General features: G+C 41.8%; 1 protein-coding gene across 1 annotated transcript in view; it reads left to right on the top strand.

Moving 5' to 3' along the window:
• Positions 1–3,119: 3,119 nt before the first annotated feature.
• Positions 3,120–23,811, top strand: part of LOC310965513 (calmodulin-binding transcription activator 1-like) — a gene marked incomplete at both ends in the record, with an annotated part of 51,682 nt that continues 30,990 nt past the window's right edge. The window contains 3 exons of the mRNA XM_083939170.1: positions 3,120–3,144; positions 5,240–5,335; positions 10,824–10,927. Coding sequence (XP_083795296.1) covers positions 3,120–3,144; positions 5,240–5,335; positions 10,824–10,927 — 225 coding nt within the window. The remainder of the gene's footprint in view (positions 3,145–5,239; positions 5,336–10,823; positions 10,928–23,811) is intronic.

The raw sequence follows: 23,811 nt of genomic DNA, 5'->3' as shown, positions 1-23,811 counted from the left end.
TCTGTTTCTTGAAAGTTTCCAGCAACTCACCAAAAATGTACCGTCCCTTTGCAGCCCTCGCTGTGAAAGGTTACTACAGTGTGTCAGCCACATTTTAAGAATAAAAGGTAACTGAAAGGTAGGAAATCAAAGACACCTCTTGGTTTGTTTGATCAAATAGTTAAGTCATGTAATTAGAGCAGAGTTATGAGCTAAACTGTGATGGAAGAGAGTGAGCAGAGGTAAAATTATTGTTTTAAAAACACTGACATGTCAGTTCTGATGCTGCCCTTCCTACAGCGTTCCTGTGTGTAGCTGAATGGTTTCGCTGGATTTAAACATTGGTCTTAATAATTTAACAGTTTCATACTACATTTTGCCAACAAATACCCCATATTGTATTCATCTAGTATGTAGCAGGCGGTTCTGAATACAGCCTGTGTCTACCTTGTACTCTGTGCTTCAGTATCTGACACTGAAGGGGAGGGGCATCACAAAGTTAGAGGGCTGCTCACCCTGTATGCTGTTATTGGCTGAGGGTTAAACCCCCACGTGGGCCAAAACACACCCAGAAATGTCCCTGTCCCTCTCTAAATACAAAGTAAACAGAATATCCAGGCAGAGGGCCGGGTCTCTGCAGATACAGACACCGCCACACATTTCTAGCGGGTCATAAGTGATGACGGGCTCGTGGTGGCCTCAGTCCTTTCATCGCCTCGTCTGAACCCCTAATAGTGACTCTGACTCTACTCTAAAGCGCTTACCTTTCAGACAGAATGGGGAGGAGTAGGAGGAGACTTCCTACTTCCGGCACCCTTGCTCAGATGACATCCATCTTTGAACTTCATTTTGATCTCAACTAGATTAAAGATTGCATTTTGTACATTTTTCCTGGAATATTAGTTGCCATGTTTGCTGCATGGTGATTTGATTAAACATATTGATTTAGGAATATGGAACATGTATAACCTCAGATGAAATAATGCATTTTAAAACTAGATTAGGATACTGGCCCCCTCTTTAAACCTAATTAAGTATCAGAGCTAAAAGTACTAATCTTTCGGAGTGCACCACAATGCATGTTCTTATATAAGTGGTGTATTTCAAGGTGGACTACACGTTTTCTACCTCTACCCCACCATAATTCTGTAAGAAATATTTTTATGTTACAGTTATATTAATCTGACAGCTAAAGTTATTCTGTAGATGTAGAAATGTAGAAACATTTTAGGTCATAAAATCGTATGAGTTGAACTTTCAAACAGTAAAGTTGAAATTAGCTTTGTTCAGACCAGCTACAATGTTATAATACTGCTCTCATCTTAATGCATATACTGACAAGAGCGATACATTTTTATTGATTTTACTTTTACTAAATTGATATTTTGAAATCAGAACTTTTACATGTAATAGAGTAGGTATTTGGTTTAATATTTTAGTATTTAGTAAAGGATCTGAAAAACTATTTCACCATCATATAATTAGATTATTATTACTGATGTATCAACATGTAAGCAGCCTTTTAATGTTGTTATCATGGAGCTAATTTTAAATAGGGATACTGTTATGTAGCTTTATCAATATAAATCAGAAGCTTATACTATTTTTGATGAAATGTAGACTAATGGGATGTTATACGACTCAGTTGCACGTCAGCTTCAGAGCTAGAATGATATACAGTGCAGAATATTTGCTGTAGACCAGTTTTATTATCAAACCATTCTTAATTAAAACTCCAAATTATACTTAGGTGGTCAGTGCTCAGCTAAATGTACTTACTTTCATACACCACTCAAAATAAGAGTTTAGTTCTCAGTTTTTGTTCATGTACTTGTTAAGTTCTATTTGAAATGTGTATCTGTCAAACCTAATGCTGTGCAAAGCTACAGCTTTGTTGTTTATATGCACGTTTGTGCATGCAGCATAATGGCTACATATCTTATACATATCCATTCGCCCTGCTTGAACTCTGAGGATGCCTCTGCACTTCGAGGCTATGCAGAGAATAGGTAAAGCCAAAGAGGAACCATCCAGAAGCTGTAGTTTTCCTTGAAACGTGTCTACGGAGGGGACTGTCTCTGTCAAACACAAGGCTTTGGTGCAAAGACGATATTCTTCCCTGAGGCACAGAGTGACAGTGTGGGTTTAAAACATTAGATTAGACTCTATTTAGAAGAGATAACCTAGTATAAATCGTTAGAGTTATAAGTGAGAATACTGTGATAGGCTCCTTAAACTTTACCGTAGGAATAATCGCCTATTTCAGCAAGAATTCAACGATTTCCTGCTGTAGCCAAAAGGCAACACGGGAGGGGGGGGGGGGTTTCACCTGACCTATCATGACTTCAATTCAATAACACGGCTCAAAGAAAGCAGCTAGTGCATACTTCTTGTGTAGGCGCTTGTGGAGCTGTCCTTTCAGCACCGCGAGCTTCAGCACCACAGCAGCGAATGACAGCTCACGCGCACCCGTCTACAAAAATACATAAATACAATACATACATGTAAAAGTCTCGTTCATCTATTTTCATTTAGATTCAAGAGGGGTTCATAATTAATGGCGAGTCCAATTTAAGTGGAGAAATGTGTGTGTTTGTGTTAGTGTGCGCGTGTGCGAGAGAAGACGATGATGATGATGATGATGATGATGCTGTGGGAGGCTGTCAAGGTGTCCTCGAATACAGACGTCGTCCAGTGACGTGAGAGAGAGAGAGAGAGAGAGAGAGAGAGAGAGAGAGAGAGAGAGAGAGAGGAAGAGAGAGAGAGAGAGAGGAAGAGTGCGCGTGAACGTCAGGGGGATGGGGGGGCGGAGCCAGTGAAAGACAAACGGGAGGGATGGAGAGTTCCGCGAGTCACCATCACGGATCCCCGCTGTCAGTCCTCACCGTTTGGACCAATAGTCTCTCTAATCGCGGCAGGCTCGCCTCCCCCCCCCTCCCCTCACCTCTCACCCCTTCTTCTCAGCCCCGCCCCCCTCCTTGAGCTGTCCTCTCTGTGCACGCGCGTGGTCCCCCCCCCACCCCCCTCCTACCATCCCTCACCACCACCCCCACCTCCACCACCACCACTAGGTCGAGTCGAGGAGGAGGAGGAGGAGGAAGAGGAGGAGGAGGAGGGATGAGGCGCGCGGCGGAGGGGAAATGGCTGCCGAAAACAAGCCGGAAGGTAAGAGAGAAATAAGGGTTTTTATTTGAGGTGGCAGAGTCCTGATGTTCGGGGTTCAGGCGAGGCGATAAAGGGACGGAGGCATAGAGGGGGAGAGACAGAGACAACGGCGGGGCTTTCCCTTTCTTCTAGCCCGTCCCGAAAACACCACGGACGCTGGTGCTGAAGCAGCGGCTGTGTGTGGAGCACGGTTAACCGACGGCAAATAAATAACGGAAGAGCGGAGAGTTGTCCCGTCGGTACAGGTTCTGAGTGAGTCGGGATAGAGGGCAGTTTTTAACCGTCCAGCGGTTGCCAGCGTTTCCCCCGAGCAGCTGGTTTCTGAGTGCCTTTGAAGCGTTTAGAATAAAAGGGATGGGGATGAGAGAGGATGAGAGGGTTCACGCTGAAGGAATTCAGATGCTTTCTGTGTGTGTGTGACTGTGTGTGTGTGTGTGTGTGTGTGTGTGCGTGTGTGTGTGTGTTTATCTTTCTCTGTATATCTCTTTAAGCATAAAATAGACCATGAAATGTCCTTTCCTGACATGCACGCAACCTCCCAGACCAGCTGTGCATTTATTTAGTTATGTGTGTGTGTGTGTGTGTGTGTGTGTGTGTGTGTGTGTGTGTGTGTGTGTGTGTGTGTGTGTGTGTGCGTGTGTGTGTGTGTGTGTGTGTTTATGTTTGTGTTCATTTGATGTGTGCTTGTGGTTGCTAAGGCAGTGAAGGTGAGAATCTGGCTGCAATTGGGGAAGAAAGGGGGGAGGGGGGTCGTATATGTGTCATTATTAGGTCATATCATGTATAAATGTAGTTTACATGTATTTATATTTTTTACTCCGTCAGCTGAACTCTTGGGGGTTATTGTTGTCACACACACACACACAGCCACCATTTCATTCAGACGGTTCCGGCTTTTATTCATTCATGAATTATTTAAGAGATGACCACAATAACCATAGCGATAATATTATTTCCATCACAGCTTAACAAAATCTTTTTTTTTTAATTTAGTGTTTGTTTCTAAACATCCCCTGGTTTGGTCTGCTCCAAGTATCGCTTTTCCTTATTTCGTGCCTGTTCAAACAATAAACACAACATCTCGATGTGTTGTTATGGATGACATGCAGTTCCTCGGCAACTTGAGAGCTAAAAATGACACTGAATACATCAGTTTTATTATCAGACTATTCTTAATTGATTCTTGTGATGTGTTCCTCAGTAAAGTGATCCTGAAGACGACAGGAGGAGTCTTTAAGCCTCTCTCCACTAGGGAGCGATGCTGAGCAGGATTTCTTTAATGGGCTTTTTTTTTTTGGATAACTTGAACTACACTAGTACAGTAGTATCATATATTTGAGAAGCGCAGGTGCAGGTGTTCGGCACTTAGTCCGACACACATATACAGATAGAAGTGAGCGTGCAGAGTGCAGCCAGAGGGAAGGGAAGGTTGAGAGTGCCGTTGTAGATGAGACAGATGGCCAATGGGCAGATCAGTGGGCACTGTACCATACAAATATAAAACCATCCCCCTGCCCATGCTGTATCTTCACACACATGCAAACAGACTCACGCATTTACAGTATTTCTCTCCCATTCTGTGTGTAGAGACAATGTAATAATTTACGAGCCTCAGTCCTACTGAATTGAAGCCAAATGAATTGAAGGCGCGAGACAGCTCGCCACTCTTTCCTTGCCCTGGCAGATGTGTGTGGCACTGATCAGCAGAGTACACCAGTGGGCATGAGAACAACATCCACCATATAGCCTGGAAGACCATCTCCCTCTGTGCTGGTTGGTCTACTTTGTATCATAGCAACAGTGGTCAGGGAAACAGAGAAATGATGAGAGAGAAGAGAAACTAAAGCTGGGTACAAGTTAGTCACACACATGGAGGCAGTGTATCTACTGTGGCCAATCGATCAGGGGACACAATGGATGCAAGTTAGTGGATCAGAAAATGAATCAGCCCACATGCATATCACTTGGAGTTTTGTTTCTGGGCTTTAGAGGAGGAGGACTGAGGTAAAGTGTGTGACGGCGATGGAAAACCAAGGTCCAGAACGTCTCCTAAATATGTCTCTGCGTCTTTCTCGCTCTTTTTCTCTCTTTGTAGGACTGAAAAAGATAAGAAATCCAGAGCGAATGGTCAGAATCGCCGTTGGTTACACGGGACACACCCCTCCCAAGAGTGACGACACCGACGCCAACAGTAAGTTACACACAAACACTCGTCACACTGTTTGTGCGCGCACACATTTGTCTGTAGCGCAGGGTGACTCTGGGAGCAAGTATAAAAGCCTTCTGGCAGAATGATGTGATGCGGGAACTGAGGTCTCCTTCTCATCTGCTCTGTCACAGATCACACTTACACACACACACACTCACACATACACACACTCAAACACTCACACACACACACACTCACACTCACACGTACACAACACAAACACACGTCATTCCAATTCAGCTCTGTTACACATCATGTTTATTCATGCATGCCAGTACAGTATTAGCGGGTGCACACACACACACACACACACACACACACTCCTGCACATAGCCACAGAGAAGGCAGGGCTTACTTTGGCTATCAGTAGTTTATTGTCATGCCTAATCTGTACACATGGCATTATGTATCTATAATCCTCAATGGGCCTGGTTAAACTAGAAGTGAGATGGAGTGTGTAATCTGGGGTCGCCGCATGGTTATGAATGTGTGTGTCCCGGGAATGTGTGTGTGTGATTGCTGCAGTGTGTTAGAGAGACTATAAAAGCAATGATTGCTTTGATTGGTTATTGATTTCTAAGGAGATGACGCAGATGCATCTGCCTCTGTGTGTGTGTATGTTAGGGTGACAAATTGAAGGAAAATAAACAGATGTGTGGAGGAGCAGACAGACACGCAGCCTAGTGAAGTGGTAGTGGGGGGGGGGGGGGGTTGTGAAAATACCGCCCCAACTCCCACACACATACACACACACGCCTCACACACATACACATACGGTATACCTCAAAACCATTTTAATTTCAAAAGGAGCAGATGGCCTCATACCTGCACCCGAAACCTCTTATTTTGTTAAGAGGGATAAGAGCAAACAAGGATGTCATAAAATAAAGAATTAAATCTGAAAAAACAATAGAATAGAACAGAGAGTTCTGTTTGGGATGGCTGTTTAATATGAGCTGAGACTTTCTGAGCCTATCCCTGTCTCCTATCTGTTCTCACGTCCCAGCTGGAGGATTACTGGAGGAAAAGTTTATCAGCAGAATGATAAAATTAGCATGCACGCCCATCTCTCTACCTCCCCCCCGCACCCCCCTGCTCTCCCTCTTTCCATCGTCTCTCCCTCCCTCTTCCTGCACTCTCGCTTATCCCATGCAATGCTCCCCGCTTTCTTCTCCCTGCCCCAGCTCTCCCTCCTGCCCTCCCTCCCATCCCTCTATCTAGCTGCTGTGCAATGAGCCTTTCTTTCTGTCACATTAATTTCATCCCGAAAAGGGGGAAAATGTGAAAATTTCCCCTGACGCCTCCTAATATCAGTAGGGGGAGAGTTAAGAGTTGCATTTGGAGCGTTTTTCTCTCTCTTTACTGAGGAGAGTTTTATAATTAACTGACAGCCATCTCACAAGGGCATTGGCTTGTTTCTGTGTTAAATATGGAGATGACAGTTTTATGAGGTAAAATATTCATCAGTCGGAGGCCGCTCTTCTGTGTGATTCCAGTCTAAATTACGGCATTTGATAGGCAACCAAAGCAATGTTTCACTTTGGTCGAACATTTTCACTTTTCAGCACGTATACCTCTATATGACTTAATGAGCCAGCAGTTCTACATTAGCATTCAGCCTTTGCCACTCTTTTGGCCTTTTCTTTTTTTTTCTCTTTAAACTAGATTAGCAATTGAGTGAGTGATCTATGTACTGCCAGACATTCGTAGCTCACCGCTGAGGGACTCACATGAAGCAATGCAGGTATTGAAACAGTTTTATGATTTCAAATATCAACGTGAAGAGCACTGAATTTACATATTTAGATGTGTTTTCACCGTGTCCCAGGATGGTTCATTTTCCTGGGTAGCCAGAAACAGAAGAGAAAGTTTTTGCCCCATGTCACACCACAGTAAAGCTCCACTGAGAGCCATTCGGAACAGATGGAAAAGACGATTGCGACAGTACCCAGGCTGAATTTTTTAAAACAGGGACGCATTCGCTGGTTCAGTATTGTTAGAAATACAAGATACAACCCTTTGGGGTGTAAAAGCTCATCAGCATTCAACAAATCTGCAAAGTTGGTCTTCCATTCCTTGTCGGGGGGGTTAATATGAGGATAGGTTAAAATGACGGTTGTGTCTGTGAAGGTGCGCTTTGAAAGGGATTTTGGTACCAAGGTCACTGGTTAAAAAACCCACTCTGGGACAAATACTGTGATGTCTGTTCTTTGATCGGCAGGCACTGAGTGTGTATGTGTGTGTGGGTTTGCATGTATATGCGTGTGCGTGTGTGCACGGGTGTTTGCGTGAGTGCCTACGCATGTGCAACGGGCTTGTTTGATGTGGTGGTTCTGGTACATTTCAAAGGCGAGACTCTGATGAGAATTCTTCAGAACAGCAGGGGGAGGGGAGGGGGTTATAGCCAGGAGGGGTGGGGTTTAAACGCTGATTGGCATTCATAGCAGAGAGGCTGGAGTGCTGCTAAAAAAGAAATTAGGCTTTAACTAAGCTGCACCATTCAGCTGTTTAACTAAGCTGCTGCACCGTTCAGCTGTTTGAAATTTTGTCTTCTCAGGCCTTCTATTAATAAATGCATAATTGATTAGGGGGAGCATACGTGCCTGAACACACTTCCTACTGACACAAACACACACATTCACATGAGCGCACACACATAGACCCCACTCCTGTCCTGCTATGGTGCTTTTCTCTCTTTGCGTCTTGGAGTTACCTTCTTCCATCTCTTGTCCTTGCAACATTCTTACTTTCTAAATCTTGTCTCTCTCTCTCCTTAAGTTTCTTTTTTCTTCATTAACTGTCTCTCTCTGGCTCATTTTCTCCCTGCCTCTCTGTCTCCTGCTCTGACCCTCCCACCCCACCTATCTCTCTTTTTCTCTCGCTCTGTCGTCCGCCCTCAGGTAGAGTATAATTCCTATCTTCCCAGGGGAGTCATGAATGGACGCCCTCTACTCAAATGCTTATCAATAACCTTTGAGTGCTTGCTCTCTTTGACTTCTGAGCTGCACACCCGCTGGGCACACACTCACAAACAGGCACACACACACACACACACACACACCAGGAGTTCTATCTTTGTACGGACACTATGCGCTGGTGAAGTAGTACTTTCCTGAGGCGCAGTGGGATTTTTTTTCCCTCACCTGCAACTATTCAGTATTTTGGTGATTCTCCGTGCTCTGCAGTGGGAGGAGAGGTGCAGTAGGAGCAGTTTCACCGCTAATCCAGCAGCACCATATGGTTTTGGTAGTGGGTTACACAAATCCCTATTATTCAGGTTTCACTTGCCTGTTTAGTTTTTTTCACCAGTAGTCAAGCATTACACAGAAAACAACACAAACGAAAATTTTCTTTCAATTAAAGGATAAAGTGCGCTATATTTTTGTCGCTGTCAACACATCCCATTAAAAGACCAACAGTGCTCTCATCTCTCAATACTGAAATACTTCCCTGTCTTGTTTGTGGTTTAAAAGCGTACATTTCGAAACTTGAAATATATAGTTACATTTTTAAAAAAAGCTTAACATTTTCTTAAAACAGCTCGACACTGTTGTTTTTAGCAAATGTTACCCAAACAGGAGTAAATAGGGCATTTATTCGGGACTATTTTCCACCACGGATTTGGTGCTCTAGTGCACTGGTTCACAACCTGGGGGTCCCGATGGCCAAAACAATGGCCAAGTACCAAAGAGAGGAAAACAATGATTTAAAAAAAAAAAAAAAAGGCAGAGAATTTTTATTCCTTAACATAACAGGAAAACTCATCTCTAAAGAAATATTTACACACAAAAAATGTTATACGGCTTTTGTTATGCATTATATATAATATAATATATATATATATATATATATAATAAGTCAGTCATGGGTTGCCAGTTCACTTCATGACAGCAAAGGGCACCCTTAAAGAAAATAGGTTGGGAACTACTGCTCTAGTGAGTATTTACAGCAGCAGGACGGTCTATTTGGGATTCACTCAAAATAAACTGCTGTACCCATGTTCATGGTAATGAAGGAACAAGTCCCCCAGTGCACCGGTGTAGCTCACTGATGTGAACAGTTTTTGGACAATAATAGAGGTTTATGGCAGAGAGGAATATGATTTATTAGACTTTGGCGACAGAGGCAATACTTGTTAGTAGGATCAGTTCATTTTTGATAGAATAGAATAGAAATACTGTATTGTTCCCAAGCTGGGAAATTGCAGTTTTTTATTTTATTTTATTTTATTTTTGATGTTTTTATGGGATTGGTTGATCAAGAGAATATCACCAGACTTCGTTTAAAGTAATAATGTCTTAAAGGTAAAGGTTAATAATCAGATTTTTATGAACTTACGAAACACAGAGCTGGGGCGGCCAGAGGCACAGTGGTTAGAGCGGGCACCCCATGTAAAGAGGCTGAAGGTCCTCAAGGCAGCAGCCGCGGGTTCGACTCCGACCTGCGGCTCTTTGCTGCATGTCTCCCCCTCTCTCTCTCACCCCATTCCCTGTCTGTCCTATATAATAAAAAAGGCTTGACAACTGCTAAGACTGCTAAAAAAAAAAAGAAAAAAAAGAAAACACGGAGCTCCCAGGAATTTCAGTATGTCCAGAAACATGCTTTAAACTTCAAACTAAACATCACCTGCCTGTGGCAACATTTGAGCTGCTGTATAGTTGCACTTGTGATTTTCAAGCTCCAGTACAAGAATATTTGTTTCCTCTGTGGAGGAGCGAGTCTTGAGTCTCTACTCCATTACCAAATTGTCTGTATAACACTGTGGGGAGAGCATTGCTTTTAAAGGGGATAAGAGATGCCCATGTGATTGACCAACATTGTTTTCAACCCCAAATGCACTGATAATGTATGATAATGGATTCTTCTTAATCCAAATCTGTTTCCGTGTGGGCCTCAGGTGCGCTGTACAGCTACACCTGCTATCCAAACATAAGTGCACGCCACTCCCTCTGCGAGCTGCACACTTAACTATTTTTTGTACCTGTACCTTGATTGCCACAGTAAATATCAACCTTACTTGCCTTCACCACTGTGAATCATCCATAAGGGGCATACAATATAATAAGGCACACATATATAAACATACTGTAGAAATATTCAACATAATTTGTGTGCAATTTGCTGGCTTACTCCTGTTAGCTGTATTAGTGAAAAATCTGAATTTCCAGCAGGTTATTACAAATCAAGTAGGATGAACCAAAATGAATTAAAGCTGAAATTACATTCAGAGGCCCAAACAAATCTTTGTGCAAATTCACTTAACTTAAGGTCACATCAGCCATTAAAATGCTACATAATTAAAGTGCGTTATGATTTTCTACATCCAGATTCCAGAGATGCTGCTTTTTGGTATTCTCCTCACACATTGTCTCTGTGTCTGATGAGAAATTTCTCTCTTCTTCCTACTCATCCCTCATTTATCTTCCTTTATCTTCACCCTTCTCCTCCCCCGCCTCCCCTCCCGCTCCAGATGAGCCGGGCCAGTTGAAGATCTACCTTCCAAAGAAGCTGCTGGAGTGTCTACCCAAATGTTCCTCTCTGCCCAAGGAGCGCCATCGCTGGAACACCAACGAGGTGAGACTGAGACACACTAAGGAGGGAAATATCTGTGACAGTGAGATGAACTCAGTGTTTTTTGCTGGTGTGACTCATCTCTAGCTAATGTCACATTGAGAGATGAAGAGGAGGTAAACAAACACAATGGCAGATTTTCATTATGGGACCCTAAAACTGTGACACTAGGAAATAAAAAAAACAGCAAAACAAGCTCACAGCTAAAAATCCCACTGACTATACATCCCATTTGTGGTGCTGCTGTCTATCCAGCTTTGTAATGCAAACAACTCTGGGTTAAGGCGCAGGAATCAGGGCCTCCTGGATCTGAAATTATATACAGCTTAAAGGCTAAGAAAAAGGGAAATGAAGCTACATAGTGAATGTTCCAACTGCTGAGTATTTTACTGCGTTCAAAAACCCTATGGTCAGTAGGGTAGTACATTAACAATTGCTGAACCTAACATTGTTGCCATGCAACCATAGAAAGCTGTTAAATGTGTGGCACATTTCTGCTCTTAGTTGCTCTTTTCTGTTTTGTGTTATGTGTGAAAATGACGCTCTAGTCACATTGTGTAACACTGTCCTACAAAACAAAAAATAGAGAAAATAATGAAAAGCTGTCTGTGAGGTATAAACAACTAAAGCAGTGACCAGGCACCCAGAGGATTTGATCATAAAAGCAAGTTAAGTTAAATTAACTTAAGGGCTTTTTGCACTTCACTTTAGTGATTTTAGTATGCTTTGACTGTTTTTTTACACAAACTCATGGCTACCACTCATTAATATAGGGCTGGATTTGCTCTGCTCTGGGCCAAAATTAGCATCATATTTGCAGCATGAACAATAGATAACTTAAAACGTGCTGCTGGCTAAGTGGTACAATATAAAATGAGGCCAAATTAGGTTGGGACAACTCCTTACCCATGGCCAAAGATAACCCTGAGCTAAACATTTGGGGTGTGAAAAGCCTTTCAGAGTTGCATGTTGTTCCAGACTTAAGCTGTTAGCTTAGGGAAGTGTTTGATGGGTGGAAATGGATGCAGGCATTTATCGTCAACAGCTCCTTGTTTATGCATTGCACAGCTCACCACTGGTGGTTTGCTCCATCCATTGTGATGTTGTTGGCCTCTGCTGAGACATTTTCTCCATGTGCAGGCTGTGCACTCCATTATGGATGTGTGTTTGTGTGTTTGTGTTATTGATTACCAAGTCCAGCATTATTATGCAATGCAAAGCTGATTTGGCCTGTGGTTTTTCTCTCAGGAAAGTCATTACATTTTTCATGCAATCCATCTCAATGAAGGTCATACTGGGAGTTAAGCACGGCGCCTACTGAATAGTTTGCTCACATGAATAGGCAGTGTGTGTCTGTGTGTGTGTGTGTGTGTGTGTGTGTGTGTGTGTGTGTGTGTGTGTGTGTGTGTGTGTGTGTGTGTGTGTGTGTGTGTGTGTGTGTGTGTGTGTGTGTGTGTGTGTGTGTGTGTGTGTGTGTGTGCGGTTCGGAACAACGTGACCGCTGCCGGTTAGGGACTTCCACACATCATCCTAACCAAGAGCAATTGTGCACAAGGCGGAGGGACTAGACCAAAGCACCTTGTTGCTGCCCCCTCTGCTTCCTTATCTCCATCAGTCTCTTCCAACTTACCATCTAGTCTTCTCTATCTTTCATTTCCTCTTCCTCCTCTTCTCTCTAGTCTTCTCTCTCTTTCTCTCTCTCTCTCTCCCTCTCTCTCTCTCTCTCTCTCTCTCTCTCTCTCTCTCTCTCTCTCTCTCTCTCTCTCTCTCTCTCTCTCTCTCTCTCTCTATGATGAGGAGGTACAGGCTCAGTTCAGAGGGAGGTTGGGTGTCCCTCAGCGGATTCCTTCAAAGCTCCTCTTCCACCCAGGCATAAAGTTTCCTGCATACTTAAACACTCCATTGTGTCTTCTGCTCCCCTTGCTTGGTGCTTTCATGGGGGGGGGGGGGGGGGGGGGTGTATGCTCGTTGCACATCTAATGCATGTATGTTTTTCAGTCTGTGTCCCTAACAGACACACTGACACGTGGGCAGAAACACACAGAGCTCCAGATTATTGCGGTCGATTATTTTGTAGCTGCTGCAACAAAATAATAGATTTTTTTTCCCCGCGTGTGTTGATTTTTATCTGTCTGTATTGCAGACATTGCGAGAAGTAGTTTTCATCAGCAGCATATTGAAAATTGAAATCATCATTGGTCATCAAATTTAAGACATGTACAGTTTATTCGTCCACCATAGATTTTGGCGTAACACAATTTTATACGCAGCATTTCCAGACCAATCAGCCGTCAGCTGTCAAGTCATCTGTCAGATTTGAAGCTTTCAATTTATTTATTCAGTCGCATCCCCTCAATGTGTGTATGTGTTTGTTTGTGTTCAAATATAATATTGTTCTAGTCTAGATGTTGCACATGAAGTGCGGTGATATGTTATCGACAAATGGCGTGTTGTAGAACGCCTAGTAATTATTCGGTGTGTAGACACACTTGTGTGTCCGTGTTTTGGTGTGCGTGTACATCTGTGCCTTTGTGGGTTTCCATAGCATTCTTCATTTCCATACACTTACGCATAATAAAAAAAATGGTTTTATGTTTCCTCTGACTCACTGTTGCATGTAGAATTAGGATTATCCTGAGTATGTGTGTATGTGTGTGTGTGTGTGTGTGTATGTGTGTGTGTGAATAGAGAAGAGAGTGTGATAGATAAAGAGATTACCATTCTGTGTTTTGATGCCTCTGATTAAATCAGACCCGATCTTAACACGTCTTCATCTGCTATGTCCTTATTCTCACCTCTTTCTTGACACGCGTGTGTCTGTGCCAGTGTGTGTGGGTATCTGTGTGCGTGTGCATGTGCATGTGTGTGCGTTTGTTTTCTTGCCCGTGTGCGTGATCACATATGATACTCTGAGCTCTGTTTTGTCACGCATGGCTCCCCCCGACACCTTGGCCTCCCACGAGCACTGAGCTGTGACCCCATACATTTTTACCCCCTCCACTTCTCCTGTCTGTCCTTTCCTCTCTTCCTTCCCTCTCTTCCACCCTCTTTCTCTCTCTTTTGTGTATCTACTGATGTGTGAAATTATTCTGGGATGGAGGGATGGATTCCTCCCTGAAGGGCTGAGCGGAGGCGTGAGCCTTTTGTTCAATAATAGATTGGGGGTGTATGTGTATCTGTCCATGGTAATAAGACTATAGACTAGTTTTAGATAACAAACCACACTCAGGTGGACAGACTGATGGAAGAGCCTGTTTTATCCATCCATCGGGAATGACTTGTTTGGTTTCAGCAAATTTTGTAGAGCACTGAAATAAGAGGGCTATCAAACTTTTTCTAATGTAGACAAGGGCAAACTTTAGAGTCTGGTCCTGGGTCTCAAGCTCATGAAAAGATGTGATTACTCTTGTGGGGACCCTTGACATCCAGACTCATATTTTAAGGAGCCAGTGGAATAAAAGTGGAGCAAAACTCCCTTTCAAACGCTCAAATTTAAACTGTTAAACTTGTATTCACACACTATGCGACTGTGCACGTCATTTCATGATCTAATGTGCATTTTAAAGGCTTCTACTTCAGAGCAGCCCCCCCACTATGATTCAAATGATGCAACTGTCAAACGGGTCGGTACAGACTTCAGTACATCACACAGACGACAGCCGTCTGTGCCACAATGTCTCTGCATGTGAGTCTGCTCCGCATGTCGCTCAACTGTTAGGGTGCAGAAAGCAAGCGTTAGAAGATGGCATTTTTCTGGTATTAATATTATGAAATAATATGATATAAAACATGCAGTGTTTTATTGTAGCGCTCTGTTCTCGTCATGCAGTGATGTAGTGGTGGCTGTGTGCTGTGAAGGCAGCTAGTTGACAGTTCACGCACACCCATTTCTGGCTGTGTCGCTGCATGACACTAACATGATTGCTTGAATGAGAAGCAGATCAAAAAGCATATACATTTTAGACCACTGGCCCATCTGCCTCTTGTGCGTGTGCGTCAAGGGTATGTGTTACCATTGTAACCGATTGGATGTGTGTGTGTATTCCTGTTAATGGTATGATCGATGTGGCATGTTTGACACAAACTCTGTTCGTGATTTTTTAGTAAATTGAAGGTGATAAGAGAGTCTTGACATAGTCAGTACCTCTGCTTGGGGTCCCAGACATGTACGACAGACAAAAATTGGTGAAGAACAAAAACTCTTAATCTCAGGTAAAAGTGTCAGGAACCCACTCACACTCACCTGTGTGCGCTGTGGCGTCTCAACTTGTGTGAGCTCCAATTTCTACCCCAAACAAAGCTCTGTGTGTCTCTGTCTACGAGTGTGCCTGAATGTGTGTGCGTGTTTAATTTATTATTCATGTCATTATTGTTGTTTGTGAGCGATTAAATAGATACATTGAATTAAATATGCATGCATTGTATTCCTATGTTTTTTTTCGTAGAGATATTTCCCATTGTTCTCTCTGTAGGTAAGACAACAGGGCAGGAGAAGTGTCTGGAAAAGTTACACAGGAGACATTACGTTAAATGTCAGCTACCAGACAATGTTAAAAACATACTATGGATCCATTATGGAAACCCAGAGCGATACAGTTAGCAGGCAGCCAGGTCTCTACACTCCATTTATACCATGGTGAAGGGTGCCCTTGATTTATGAATTTGATGTGTAAATTGCTAATGTCCACTCACACTGGCATTGGGCCGGGAGAGGCTGGCACTCTTCATTTTGTCCGTTGTGTCAGAACAAAGACAAAAAAGAAAAGAAGTTTCATTTTTAAAATGAAATCGGTGTGCCGTCAATGTATTTGTTGGATAACGTGTACACGAGAGACTTGGTGTATCCGTGTCAGTGTGTGTGTGTCCCAGAGGCTGCCTATGGCTGTAACCTCTCCAGTTGACATTGAGCTCTGTGCTGCCGCCGTTTACCAGAGTAAAACATGGTTTAATGAGGGGGCAAAGAAGCCATCACACACTCACACATGCTCACACATGCTCGCACGCATGTATGTACACACACAGACATGTCGCACACACACACACACACACACACAATACCAAAGGGGTGTTTCACAGCTCCTTGTGTTTGATTCCTATTCTTTTATTTTTAATCATTCCTCTGTCTTTTGGGTTGAGAGATTTTTTATGTTTGGAGAGCGCCAAGTTATAATCACTAATTAGTCCTCCAGGCTCTCTCTCTCCCTCCCTCTCTCTTTTTCTCCTCCTCTTTGTCTATCTCTCCATCTCTCTCTGAGCCAAGCATAGCCCAATTAACACCCAACGTCATTTTGTGTCTGTTGTGACTTCCATTTCCGCTTGAACTCCAGAGGTCCATACTGTCTGGCTGACCAAACTGGAAATAGGAACCTAATGTGCAGTAATGCAGAGAATTAATTAGATTCATTCTATTCATGAATGTAATTTCTTTGTTGATACATGTAATTATCCAGCCAGCCTTTCATTTGCAAATGGGGCTGCACATGGTAAATTGTGCGTAGATGCCTTGCAGATTGTTGGTATAGGTATTTCAGCGGGTTTCGGTCATGCAGATATTTCACCAAAGACAAGTTCGCAAAGGTGCTCAGATTAACAAGCTTAACAAGTATCGTGAGGTAAAAAGCTAGTTGTCTCCTCTCCTCCTACCCAACAGGAAGCCCCACATTTTCCTCCTGTTCTATTTTCTCCATGCCGCACAAACCCACAATTTATCTTGCCCGCCATAATTTGACACAAAATATTGTTAACTGGAGACACAGAAATATATTAAACAGTGGGAATGTGTGACCGTGAGTGTGGGGGCGCTGTGTGTGTGTGTGTGTGTGTGTGTGTGAGCATGTGCGTGTGTGTGAGTATGTGCCTGAGCTTGTTTGTGTGTGTGTGTGTGTGTGTGTCTGCATGTGTGTGTGTCTGCATGTGTCTGTGTGAGTGTGTCTTTGTATTTTAACTTCCAAGCCCAACCATCATGAACTAAATGACCAAGAGTGTCGCTGTAATAAGAAGCCAGGCTTTGCAGTAGAGACAATACTTTTGGTATCCTGAAATGTCCCCACATAGAGCTCCTGTAATATCTGAGTCCTGCGTAAATCAGATTTAAATAATTGGAGAGAGATAAAACATTAAAACATGTATGTGTGTGCATGTGTGCGCACACACAGATGGCCCATTTACTCCTTTTTTAAGTGCTTGTTCTCTAACTTAAACTTTCTGCTCGTCAGACTTTGCCTGGGCTCAAGGAGTCAAATATAATTTAGAGCAGCATGAGGCAATTTTGTATGTTTACATCCACAAATAAGACTGAGATGTCAACAAAACATCACACTGTAAATCAAGCACCACAGGTGCAGGAACCCTATTGATTTTGATGAAGTTTTTCTTTAGCATCCTCATTCTCTGACTTAATAATATCTGGAGCTTAGAGACTTGTAAAAGAATATGGCTAGTTCAGGATTTCGGAAACCAATACATATTTCATACTCTCTGCTCATGTTTTAGGAAGGTAGGTTTTAGTCATACCCATTTATTTTTTTTCATTCTGCACATGCAGACCCAGATGTCCTTTTGGGTTTGATGCAAATAATGCCGCACAAGTCCAACAACACTTAAACCAGAAAAAATCATATAAAAATATCTGTAAGTCCTTCTCACAATATTTGTACAATTGTTTAATTCAAGTCTGTGTATGTATTTGTATGAGAAGCAGGTTAAAAACACAGGTAGAGCTACTCTCCAGGTGCAAAATTATTTGGCAATATTTTACTGTAAAAATGAATATGATCAGTACGCAGTATATCTGTGGACACCTGAGACTGCATGACTCGTTTGAGAGGTTTTAACAGACAATTCATACTGCCTCATTGTTGTGTAAGGATTATGAAGTTGCCCACCAGCAACAGTGGGCGGGAGCTGCTACAACAGCTTTTTCTTTATGTCACATACTTTGTGGATATATTTAAAATCTGACAACTCAGTCAAACCTTTGTGAAAATATATCAGCCAGACAATTTCAATATACACACTGTCACCCTAATGTAAGGGCTTATTTGGGCCACCAACCGCCAACGAGACTTGAGCTTTAAAAAAATGTTTGAATATATATTATAAATTTTGATATCAGTCCTTGTCAGAGGAAAGTAATTGGCTGGGTATTTGGTTTTTATGGCCAGACCCTAACAATCAAAGTCATTTTTTTCTTACTTTTTAATGCAGAAACGGATTCATATTGAATATTTTAGTATTATGTAGGTGTAAATGTTAAAAGACTGCCATGGAATGAGTTGCTTATTTACTGTACATTTTTGAATGATGTTTAAAATTAATTCAGTTGATATGAATCCATTTTGACTGAGTCCAGCCTATGATTTATAAGAATGGCAAAGTATGATCACATTGTGTAGTCCCACCTCTCTACTAAATCGTACAGTTCATGCACAAACAGTCCAAGGCCTAAGTCAGTTATTTGTTTAAAACCAAGTCACTAAGACAGCTGCATCATGACAGTTGCATGATCAGCACCATGGACAGCGCTACACATCAAACAAGCAAGACTACGTGCAGTTCTGGGGATATTTTATTCAAATCTCTCACACATCTACAGTATTATTCGATATCAGCAAACATACACTGAAAAAAAAAAAATATTATAAAGCACCTAAAAGCTGGACGAGAATTCGGTGAAAGGACTTACGCAAAAGGAATTAGCTTATGTTTTGCATCAGTTTTTAATTTTATTCTTGTGTTTCCGCTGTGCACGCAGGTCTAATTGGCTGATGATAACCTAGCTTTGTCTTGACTTATAGTTGACGTATTGTCTTTGATATAAATTTGATACATTTCATATTCTGTTTACTTGTAAGGAGGACACTCCATTTACTACTTGTTTCTTTCCATTGACGGGGGGTTCAGAATTAATTTGTTTTTGGCATATTGTGAAGGGAAGGAACAGCCTCTAAATCGACCGTATAGCCCCAGGGCCTAAAGTAATATTAATGCATGTCTGACTATACCAAACATCCTAACATATTGATCAGTAACTTGTGAGTTGTAGCCTACACCTTAAACACTCAACATGAATTCAGTGTGCATTTCACTGGTTTCATTTCTGCATCGATACTATTTATCTATTTCACATTTTATGTTTTTTTTTTTCTTTTTTGCTTTGCTTTCATAATGTTGATTGAGTCAACACCGCATATTCAGACAGATTATAATTATGGCTCTCATATTTCTAATGCAACATAATATTTATATGCCTAAAGTTAGAGAAACCACAATTCACCCAAATATTTGGGAAGCTGTCCGATGATTATGATGAAGGTGCCAGGGAATATGTGCAAAACCTACTATTTAATACTAAACCTATATCTACTGTAGGGACGGGCATTGCAAATAAGCCTAGACTATAAATGCGGTGGTGAGGCATTGGTTTATGCTGCATACTTGTCCCTATACAATTAAACATTAAATAAAATACAGAAAGTGTATCAGACCAGATTTGTTTGTGTTCTATAAAGTTGCTGTGAGGTCAGATTGTTAGTTTTGTTGATAAACCTTGGACTCGAGTGCATTGGCCTCATAGGCACTAACATACTAATGGCCACTTGCATGCTGCATCTCTGTTTTTAATTAAAACTGTAGAAATTATGTGGCTGTTTAATTGATAAATCAATGTTATTTATTGCTGAGCCAAAATACAATATAATGATTTTTTTAAAGTCAGGTTCCCTCGCAGTTTTAAATAGGGCTGTTTGGGTATCAATAAAAAATGACGTTACCAATACTAATACCAGTACTTTTAAAATGATACCAATAGAGTATTTAATTATCATTCATCATATCATGATCATTAGGCACTTTTTTTATTCATTCGATACATAAATGGAAGCATTCTTGCGTAAAATGCCTCCACCCCTCCAGCCCACATTTTTACACAAATCCAGGGCTGCACGATAAAAAATGATAATAATATGCAATATGTAATAACATTGATGTATGACACGATAATGATATTATGTGCATTATATATTAAAGTGAGTAAACTGTGCTTATTTTGTGCCCCGCTGGAGAAGTTTTGATACTACTTGGTACTGGGTTGTTTCGGTCGATACCTTAAGGTATCGAGTACCGATAATCTCAAACCACCTTGATTCTTTTCACTCATTATCAATTGACTCTCTTTATGTTTGATTTGAGAACGCTGATGTGTATATGGGGAACAGTAAATGGGAATTATCAACCACAGAGATGGCTAATGTTTAACATTAACTTGTAGCATTTCTCAAGATAAATCTCTTCATCTCCGCGTTTCCCCACTAATGAGTTGAGAAGTCATATTATCGTGGAGCTCTCCTGCCGTGTTAACTGCACACTGTAAACAGTGTTCATCAGCAGCTATTTGGCCTCATGGAGTTTTGTTTCACAATTGAACGCTTTAATTTTGTTGTTGCTTTTATTCACATGTTTTTATACATGGGTGTACGTGTATTAGATGTTTCTCAAAAATATGAGTGGTCCTAGGTCATATACTGATTAGTATAAGAGGCATACGTGCCATTAAATTGATTCATATTGCATCAATCCTCATTCAGTGATCCCACTACGATGCAGGTCAATTGTGTTGGCATGTATGATAACTTTGAACTTTTCCCTTTTTTCTGTTGTTAGACTGTTACTCATCTGGATCTCCCATGTCTCACTGATCTCAGTTTATTAGCTTTGCCATAGGGGTAAATTTTCCGCCTACTACATAATATCCACACAAAAAGTGAGTCTCACGATACTGCGCCTAGCGTTTCCACTTACATTATCCTGGAAATGTACACATTCACAAGATTTACCCTGGGAGATGTATACATTTACTGGTAAATATACAGTTTCGCCGCATTTACCGTACGGAGTGAAACACTGTGTGTGTATGTGAGTGTGTGAGTGTGTTTGTGTGTTTGTGCGTGTGCGTGTGTGTGTGTGTGTGTGTGTGTGTGTGTGTGTGTGTGTGTGTGTGTGTGTGTGTGTGTGTGTGTGTGTGTGTGTGGTGTGTGTGTGTGTGTGTGTGTGTGTGTGTGTGTGAGGTGTGTGTGTGTGTGTGTGTGTGTGTGTGTGTGTGTGTGTGTGTGGGTGTGTGTTTCATTCTACTCAGGAGACCACTGTGTGCGTGTCCAGTGTTTCTCCTCTCAAACTGCAGTTCTTTTCAGCATCACGTATTACTCTGTCTCCCTGTCTCTACCCTCCTCTTCCTCCCTCCTCCCTCCTGCTGATGTATGGAATGTCGACTCTCATATAAAGTGTGTTTGTAAAAGTCATGGTAATCAAATTTCACTGATTCCTGGAGGATTAAACAAGGTGGCATTTGTGTATGCAAGTGTGCGTGTTCTGTCTCTGTGCTGTGTACTAAGTTGTGTTTTGTAATGCAGCTGTGTCATTAGTCTAAGACCACCTCAGCTGTAATATATCATCCATCATCTTGTACTCAAAGGAGGCAAGTATATAAGGGATACTGATATCACATTTGCATACTGACAGTGCATATATTTAATTGTTTAATGTACAGTATGGAGCGGTGGGGGCATGGGGGATCATATACACCTCATATGAAAGGGAGAAAATTTCACTTGCTTCTTGGCCAAGTCACAGAGATTGGGAATACTGTTCTTTTCATGCCTTTGGGTGTTTGACAGCGAACACTTTTGCTAACAGTATCGCAGTCTTCTTTGAAATTCCTCTGTAATACTCGGAGCAAAATCCCTCCATCTCACAATTGTGATTATTATTCACTGGAAGTGTTTTCTCCCTCCAGCAAACAGGAAAAACATGGCAAAAGCAAGTTTTCCCAGCCCAAAAGAGAGTATTACCTAGTGTTAAGCCTAACTGCATAATTGCCTCTTGTTGGCAGCATATATGTCTGGCAGTATGTTTGTATATGTAGCGTTTCAGCTTGCAAGTCTTTACGTTGTCCAATACACAACATCAGCATCACTTTCTCAGTGAGGCTGTAAGCTCTAGTCCCTGTCTGCTCTAAGGTGTCATTGCACGCTGGAACTAGAAAGTCACAGCCCATTACAGTTCATGTGAGATGGAAAGTTAGCAGCACAGCCCGGCAGGCAATGACTTATGTCTGTCCCCTCCTCAATCTGTAAAAGTGCATTAATTTAGAGCAATTATGAAAAGGCTTTGCAAGAACGATACATTTAGTGTATGAAAACAAACCAGTTTTAAAGTTTTATGCTCATTTTCAGGTTCATACTTGTATTTTGGGTTTCTGCTAGAAGACGTCTGTAACAGCACTGACATCACAAGTGTACAGGATTCCTGACGGCACGTTTAAAGGCGGCGTTTCTGAATACAAGCATTTCTATGTGGATTGAGCATTTTGAAACTTTCACAGTGTTTATATGTCTCATCTCCCCCTGTTATGTATTTATATACATGTATCTTACATTATATAGATGTTTAAAGATAGCTAACATCCCTTTTGCGCCCACTACATGAGTCACAGTGCTTGAAGAGAGGGTGATGACACTGGGCTCTACCTTGTACAGTGCATCACTGTAAATATACTGTAGCCACAGTGAAGAGGAGCCCCTTTGGATCTATTGATACACTATACCGTACACTTATAAACTATTAATGGCAAAGAATACGTTCATCAGATATTATCACTTATTCAGTGCTCGTGCATTTTGTTAGATTTGGATGAGTGCAGTCCATCGTTGATTCAGTGGTTTCAGTCAAGTGAAAGTCTCAGAGACATTTCAAGATGGATTGCTCTTGATCGAGCTAAATTCAAAATGAAACAAATCCATTCTTTTTACCACAATATTTTATAAAGATGTTCCAGACGATGCCCAAATTGTGCTGACTCTGGATTTGTGGTTATGACTCTGTTCAAGTCAACAAGAAAATGAGTAAACCCCTTTCTGGGATTTCAAAATAATGTATTTAGCCATAGAAAAAAAAAAAACATAATTTCAATCAAGTGCAGTCACATTCAAAGTGAATTCGGTGGGGATTTTGTTCTTTTGTTGTGGTATTTGTTTAATTGTCAGTGAGCAATGGCAGTTGGCCAAGTTAAAATGCATCATTTTGTCAGCTTTTAGAAAGTGATATTTATGAGCAGGAGGTGAAGTGTACTCCCAGAAGCACAAGCTGGGAATCATCAGAATTGGGAATGCATCTGGGACTCCTTTATTAAACCGTGTGAAAGGTATATCACATTTTGCAATACCCTTAAAGAGTGAGTGCAAGGCCCATAATAACTGTGCATTCGGGTCTACAGCCCAGGGTTTCCTAGGCAGAGACAGATCAAACTGCACAACAGTGGAAGCCAGTCACCAGAGCAGGGTTGGTAACCTTTATTGTTTACTTTTGCTTGTGATTGTTTTAACTCCACCTGCCCGTCTCTCAGTATGAAGCCTCCAGGTCTGATGTCGGTCGAAGAGATAATACCGAGATTGCAGACAATTTGTACGTGTGTCAATTGAGGCTTGTCTTTGGCAGTTTGTTTCTGAGGCTTGAGGAGAGTTAAATATGCATGCCTTCTACATGGGTGGCTCCAAGTCTTTTCCAAAACAACAAACAAATGACATGAAATCTTTATTTGGTGGAGACAAACAGAATTCTGAATTGATTTTTTTTGAAGGACTCCACGTGAGCTCCAGCAGTTAACTAGATTTGTTTGTTTCTTCTGAGATGGAGCTGTAGCGATATTTACCAAGAGTGTACACGCATACCGAGCAGGTGCGTAACTTCACACACAAAACATACCCACACACACACACACACACACACACACACACACACACACACACATACACACACACACACACACACACACACACACACACACACACACACACACACACACACACACACACACACACACACACACACACACA

This window comes from Echiichthys vipera (genome assembly GCF_963691815.1).
Source record: "Echiichthys vipera genome assembly, chromosome: X".
In the NCBI taxonomy this organism is placed as follows: domain Eukaryota; kingdom Metazoa; phylum Chordata; class Actinopteri; order Perciformes; family Trachinidae; genus Echiichthys; species Echiichthys vipera.
The sequence above is the reverse complement of the archived record's forward strand: the minus strand, read 5'-3'. Positions and strand labels throughout refer to the sequence as shown.